Genomic DNA, 7200 nt, shown 5'->3' with positions numbered 1-7200 from the left:
GCATCCTTTATTATAGCGATGTGAGGGTCTGCTCCAATGTATACTTGTGAATATCTGGACACTTATTTTTGGACTTTTGTAAGTTTATTGGTTGCATTTCTCCTTTTGGAGCAAGAAATGTTGCATGTCAGCTCTATAAAGATTACAATAAAACATTTCTTGGATTGTACAAATCTGATGTTTCTCCTGGTAACGTACATTGAGATATTAAGAGTTTTGCTGTCCAAACAGCTCGTTGGCATCCAAACACTGTGCCGAGCAGGGTTTTAGCGTCAGACGATAACATTACCTAGACCTGAACTAATGAAAGTTAATATCCTTAGTAATTAAATCTGCAATGGACTGGGTGTAGGCAGCTTAAACATATGAAGCAAATCCATGTTGCTCCAGTATTATTACCAATGACTCTTAAAAGACAAGACAGAACCGCACCCAGAGTCACAACCAAAGCCAAAAAGGTGTATAAATCATTATTTATTTACAGCTTTAGTTTTTGTTACTGTACATTTTCCTGCAGGTTATTCACAAGGCTATACAAAGCAAGGGACTGTACAATGCAGCATTTTTGGGTGACAGGTACAAGTGGCCCCTGAGCTGATGCAAGTGCATGTAGCTCCGCTGCTACAGAGAATGAGAAGTTAACAACGATGCAGCCCGATGTCGCAGGTCGCAATGTGCCGCATGTTCATAGCATCTGCAGAGTCATTAGATGACAGCCCCGGATGTTGTGCATACAGTGCTCAATGTGCTGAGACTGTAAAGGATTTATTACAATCCTTTTTCCTTGGCGATACTTTTTCGGTTGCCTAGAACTTGCTACAAGGAAAGGCTTAATACTGTCAAAATAAAAGTGAGCTCAGTTCTTTGGCCATGGTCCAGAGCGTTTCACATGGAGCCACTAATGACCTGCTCAGGTCTCCCACGGTGCAGATCATCTGATTTCTTCTCCTCGCCTTCAGTTCAGTGTATTTCGGGAAAGGTCCTGTAGGGGAGCGCTGCATTAAGTGATTTTTGGACAAATCGTGTCTACTTCCTGTGACAGCAGCAATAGACTAAATATGTCCTAAAGAGACACTTTAACACATCGTGCATGGAAAGTAGAAAGACATGATTGGCGTTTTAGGGAAATCGTGAAGCGTTCCTCTGGATTACATTATCCTCGGTCATGCAGAGCAGCATATAAATAAGAGGGAACGTAATGAGTAACTAAATATACTGTAACTACGGCCCAATAGTTTCATTGCTACTGAGCTGCTTGTACAATGGTAGGGGATTAATGCTAAATATTTCACATTATCTTCATCCTGGAGGATACACCCTTTTTTTATATCTGCTTAATGATAAATAAGCTTACACAATCATCCTACAAGTAATACATGTATTTGAAGAAACTTCTTTCTGATGCCAAAGTTCTGAACTGGGGAGACTGCTATCACCCATTCATCGTACTGTACACCCAACAATTCAAGTATTGCAAGAAAGTAGGTAAGGACACTTGATGAGGCAGCTTTACACACCCATGTCAGGTTACACGGTTTATCAGTATCACACCCTTATGCGCTGATATCTGGTAAGTCGCTCACGCTACGTTCAGCTCGCTGATGGTCACTACAATCTGCTTGCACTGTACATGGCCTTTAAGACCAAACAGGTAAAGTGTCACAGTAAGAGGCTGAAGAAGTCTCTACCGTTTCTGATCCTTGAAAATTCATAAATAATTTAAAATCAAGTCCAAACCAACAATAAGAAAAGTATTATCAAGTCCAAAACTTTCTAGTTACGGGAGGTCTGGTTGCAGTCCTCCTTGTTATTTCACTTTCTCTGATCAGAGAAGAAGGTTAACACTTCTAGGCCTGGCTCGTTCTTGCAGGAACAGCACAGCCCGGTGTCTTCACCCCCTTGTGCAAGGGGAACTGGTGCATCAGCAGTAAGTGTGGCCATCAAAACCTGGCCACTTTGTATTCACACATTGGGGGCTTGGTTGTTCTTGCTTTGGATGCCCTGGAGAACCTGTATGGTATCACGTATTAAGGCCTCAAATATTCCATCAGCCAACTGCATTTTCACAAACAGCTCATCCTCGTCATAGTTCACCCACTGCGCCTCCTCCTCGTGCAGCTCTTGTACCTGTCAAGGAGAAAAATTCAGTTAGCAGGAAAATGCATTTTGCAGAACTCATGTACCATCCGCTTTACCTAGATTTTAATATGAACCGTACCGAAGTAAATCATAATAACAGCAGGACACTATGCTGTCAGGTCTTGCACATGCGTTTTGTGACCAAATGCAAGAGCGGATATTAAAGAGCTGGATACTGAACAGAAGCTTTAATCCCTTGCTGCATGTTAAAGTGCTAGAGAAGTTAACACACCTTGACGTACAGTTTCAGAAGCAGAGCAATCATCGCAGGGGTTCTCTGCAGTGATGCAACGGCCAGGATGAGAGAAACCTCTATCTTGGCTGTTTACAGCCAGCAGCTACAACATCTACATAGTTAGGCCTCATTCACACATCAGTTTTTTTCCATGTATGAGAAAAACTGACCGAGTTTCATTAGTGATTTTTGGTCTGAGTGTCATCAGTTTTCCATGTACATGAAAAGGGGGGAAAAAAAAAAATCTGTATTCTTTTCATATGTAACAGTATGCGAAAATCAGACTGCACTCAGATGCCATCCGAGTGCTGTGCGATTTTTTTTAACGGACTCATAAAGCTGCATTGCCAATTCTGATATCACACTCGGATCAAAATCAGATAGGCCTCTGCGATTTTGCATGGACCTCTTGCTCTGTGGAAAATCACAGAAATATGAATGATCCCATTCACGATTGTAAATATGAGTGCCATCTGTTTTTTTCACACGAAAAACAGACGTTTGAATGAGGCCTTAAAAACAGTGACTACTCAGACTTCCAAAATATTAGATCGTTAGGAGATTCTGCGCAGAAATTAGTTCATTCATCTGAGGAGCATAGGCCCTATGAAGCAAATCTGTCATCATACTGTGCAGTCTTATTCAAGGACAGACCTATGGTAGCCTGTGATCGGCTGCAGTGGTCAGGTGACTAGAAGAGCGCATCATCAAAGAAACATCAGATGAAGTGCTCTTCTAGTCATATGACCACTGCAGTCAATCACAAGCTGCAGCAGTAGTCCTGTGACTTATGAACAGAGCAGGCGCTGTATCCAGAGCGGCCTGGGCTGGACCCGCATGGGCGCTGGAAAAGGAATATACTACCATTTATTTTAAGAGCATCCATGCCTTATGAAAATATATATATTTTTTTTTTTAGATCAGACACTCCCTTTTATCTTAACTAATGCAAACACTTAATGGCATTTATTACTGTGACTAAGGTGTATATTAGGTGGTAGATGTAATTGCTTCAAAATGACCTAATTCGCCTTCATCTGAATTATGTTTTATAGACGGATAAAAGGAATGGTACAAATTATCCATGACTGGTGAAAAAAAAAAGAATGTACATCACGCTGGATAATCTGTGTTACTTTATAGGATGTAGCAATTATCTTTGTATCATCTCCTGTAATGGGATCAGTCCGTCTCCCAGAGTTTGTTGCAGGTAGTTTCTTATGGTCATAGTCCACATATACTCATGTAACGAAAAAAGTGGATATTATTTAACAAAAATCTTTCTAACAAGATTAAAATTACCAATTAGGTTGTGTGGCTACCATCTTTTAGAACCAGTAAAGGAAAAAGATGCCCTTTTGCATTTTTACCAGAAACAGTAGAAAAATTGTCCATGAGATGTCGCTGCTATTGCAGTTGAACCCCAATTACTTGTACTATCTGGTTTTGCAACTTATTCAAAAAAGTGTCACGGTTTCTGGAAAAAAGGAGCCATGTTTTAACATTAACCCTATATATGGAGCTGTATATAAAGTGCACAATAACAATTGCTCACGCCTAAGCAGATGTCTGTAGACGTGGCATCACTGTCCCCGCTCACCTCCTGATGTGGAAGTGATAAGAGCTGGACTTGCCCCTTAAAGACAGCTGCCGAAACTTTCCAGCTCTGTGAACCACGACTAGAGAACTGATGGCACAGTAACTTAAAGTCGTGCAACATTAATATAGTAAATGTCACCCTGCTCATCACAACCAATTGTGAATGTGGTCAAGCAGAAGCTGATCTGTGGAAATGCCGGGTGTAGGATGTCCACCAATCTGATACTGATGCCCTATCCTAAGAGCAAAATCTGTCAGCAGGTTTTTGCTATGTAATCACGATGTGTCATTTGCTGGGCTGTGTTTTGTAGTTTCAATAAAATCAGTGATTTATCCGCAGGAGATCACCAGAGGACTAGGCGCCTCGTGTTTCCTGGTCCAACCATACCCCCGCTACTGATTAGAAGCGGTGTACAAATCTGTTGAGGGAGGGGTTACAGAGCCCAGCTGCCCGAGCCCAGCGAAAAGAGCAGAGAAAACTGTGATTCTATCACAACTGGTGCATCCAGTAAACTAAGTGACACATTGCTGGAATCAGGGTCTCTGCCCCTACATTATGCTGCTGTCAGATTACATAGTAAAAACCAGCTGATCGATTCCCTTTAATATCAAAGTAGGGACAACAACTTTAAGGGTTTTAATTAAAATAAAACAAGCAACATATTGCAAGGAAATGCAATCAATTTCTGATTTGTAGGGGAGGCTGTGTCTATGGTTCACAAAAGTGCCAAGGGGAAAAACAAAAACAAAAACAAAAAAAACTATCTTTATCAGATACTTTAGAAAAATTGCAAAAGATTCCTCGGTCACTTCATTCTAGTGATTTGTGGACATGAACTTGCAGCTAAACAAACTATATTTAGTACTTTACCAATATATGATCCACTCTGTCTCTCTTTTTCCTTCCAAACTTCATCATCCTCTGCCAGTCTGTTTTATAATTATGCTCTTTTCTTAGGCTCAGGAGATTAAGAACTTCACTGGTTAAAAAAGACTAAAGAAGAAAAAAAATGCAACTGTTTGTATACAGGACAAAGAAAGATACAATTAAAACAAAATTAGACAATTCGCAGATGCAGCACATTACCTTCACTTCCTTCATGTTACGGTGATCTTTCACGCGACGTGAATAGGACGGAGTTACCCTTAGTGGTTTCTTCCAAGAAGGCTGAGATCCTCGTGGGTCTGGAGAACATATTTCCTCAAATATGTGTAAAGTCAAGTCAAACAACATCTACAGAGGATGAAAAGAAAATTAGCAAACGTATAAATGATAGAAACGACACACTGAGCTGGAAATGAAATGCATTGCCATACTTCTTTGTAGGCACTGTACGCAGGGCTCTCGTCCTCCTTGTTGCAAATGAAAGTGTTTCGGATCTCCTGAAGGTTTCCATTCAGCTGCTTCCAATCCCACAACTTATCCACTGCCACCTCCACCAGCTGCTCCACCTCTGCCACGGTATGAGGAACAGCAAAGATGAGCTCTGGTGGGGGCACTGGCTGAACAGACTTTGGTGATGGTTCAAGGCGAGGTGCTAATGTATTTGGCTCTGATACAGGACCAGAGGAGAGAGCTCGTTCCAATTCAAACTGTTGACTTTTACGGCTACTCAATCCAAAATCCTCATCAAACCAATCTGGTTCATCCCCAAGGATGGAGAGGATGCTACGGCTTGGCTCAAATCCTTTCACTTCATCTTCACCAAATGCCTCATGTAAAGAATCCTATTAATAAAAAAAGTGAGAGACATTTTACTATAAGCAGTAATACAGGGAGTAACTTAGAAAACAATTCCCCAGTATTCTGTGCTCTAATGAACACGTTGTCAAAGACCATTAACCATTATGCAAAATTTGTATCCCATAAACTTTCCTAACTACTCACCAGCTCTTGGTATTCATCCTCCTTAAGGACATTTCCTCCCTCTTTGTGCAGGTCACTAATGGCTTCAATGCTACGCAGTTCCCGATTGCTTTGTTTTATTTTCTGTGCCCTCTCTCGGCGTATACTTTGTAGGTAAGAAACTGTATCCTTCAGGCAGGCTTGTAGAAGACTATCGGACAGTGTGCTTACTTCAGGTGCTTGCTTATTCAATCTGTCCTCACTATGATCTTCAGTCAGCTCTAGCAGAGGTGTTTTTGGCCTCTGATTTTCCTCGTCAAGAATGGGGGCGTCTGTGGATGTACCCGCCTGCAACTCTTGCTCTATCAATGTCATGTGCCACTCGGAAACACTAGAATCTGTGCTTTTTGAAGATGTCCTTTCTGGACCTTTTAATTCAAAGTCCTCAATTAAAGGAGTTCTGTCATCAATTTGTTCCTTGGGTTCATGGGAGATTTCCACATTATTTTCGACTTCTAGTGGTGGCATATGTTCCTTCAGTGAGAGCAATGCAATCTTTTGAGGTGGCGCAAATATTCCATGTAGTGGTGAACAAACAAAATAACGATTGCCTTCGAGGGAACCATCATTATTACCTTCTGCTTTGTCAAGCTCCACCCCAGCCCACACACCATCTGCAAACAACGTCTCCCCTTTAAAACGAAGTGTGCCAGGCTGCACTCCGCTCACCAGGACCCGGTCTCCTAGCCTGAATTCTGTAAGTGGGTCACTAATTTCACTGGAGAGCTGAATGTCATGTGAGGGAGGCTTCAATTCTGCGATTGCTTGAAAGTTAGGGCTTGGTGTTTTAAACTCACTATGTTCATCATCTTTTTCATAAAACCCTTCGACAGGTATATCCCTCCCTGGCGTAGTAGAGTATGAAACATCTAATTCTTCCCGAGGAGTTTCAGACATTGAATACTTAAAGGCTGTGGAGCTCTCAAAATCTTCAGAGTAAGAGTGATCTCTGCGAGGGGAAACATTCTCTTCAGGGGTTTCACTCCTTAGTTTTAGGTCTAAAGCCGGAAGCGGCGAAACAGATCTATTGCTGTGCGTGTCCAGCATGTCTTCAGGGATCTCCGACTGGATGCTTGAAACTGGACTATCATGTGCAGACAATAACGGCTCCCTGACTGTGGGAGAAGGAGGACCAGCACTTGGGGAATCTTCTCTGGTTGTGAAAGGGACAGATTTATCATGCATACTCTCAGACACAGCTTCTTTTCCACTGGCCAGTGATTTTTCAGGACTCGTGCTTTCTGCTGAATGAAACAAAACAGATTATAGAAAAACAAAACAAAACATGACCATACACATGAAAACTCCACTTCATACACAG

The 7200-nt window shown here is 41.7% G+C and overlaps 1 protein-coding gene across 9 annotated transcripts in view; it reads right to left on the bottom strand.

The window, feature by feature from the left end:
• Positions 1-457: 457 nt before the first annotated feature.
• Positions 458-7200, bottom strand: part of CEP350 (centrosomal protein 350) — a 54176-nt gene continuing 47433 nt past the window's right edge. For 7 of the 9 annotated variants that reach the window (XM_073643271.1, XM_073643278.1, XM_073643273.1 and 4 more), the window contains 5 exons: positions 5862-7123; positions 5291-5701; positions 5061-5207; positions 4845-4967; positions 458-2127 (listed from right to left, as the gene is read on the bottom strand). In XM_073643271.1, the coding sequence (XP_073499372.1) occupies positions 1963-2127; positions 4845-4967; positions 5061-5207; positions 5291-5701; positions 5862-7123 (2108 nt within the window). In that variant the 3' untranslated portion in view covers positions 458-1962. The remainder of the gene's footprint in view (positions 2128-4844; positions 4968-5060; positions 5208-5290; positions 5702-5861; positions 7124-7200) is intronic. The other 2 variants (XM_073643275.1, XM_073643276.1) reach the window with 1 other exon arrangement.

Source organism: Phyllobates terribilis, unplaced genomic scaffold (assembly GCF_046119375.1).
Source record: "Phyllobates terribilis strain yellow unplaced genomic scaffold, ASM4611937v1 Scaffold_8__6_contigs__length_399053987, whole genome shotgun sequence".
NCBI classification, from domain to species: domain Eukaryota; kingdom Metazoa; phylum Chordata; class Amphibia; order Anura; family Dendrobatidae; genus Phyllobates; species Phyllobates terribilis.
Note: the sequence above shows the minus strand (reverse complement) of the source record. Positions and strands in the feature narration are given on the sequence as shown.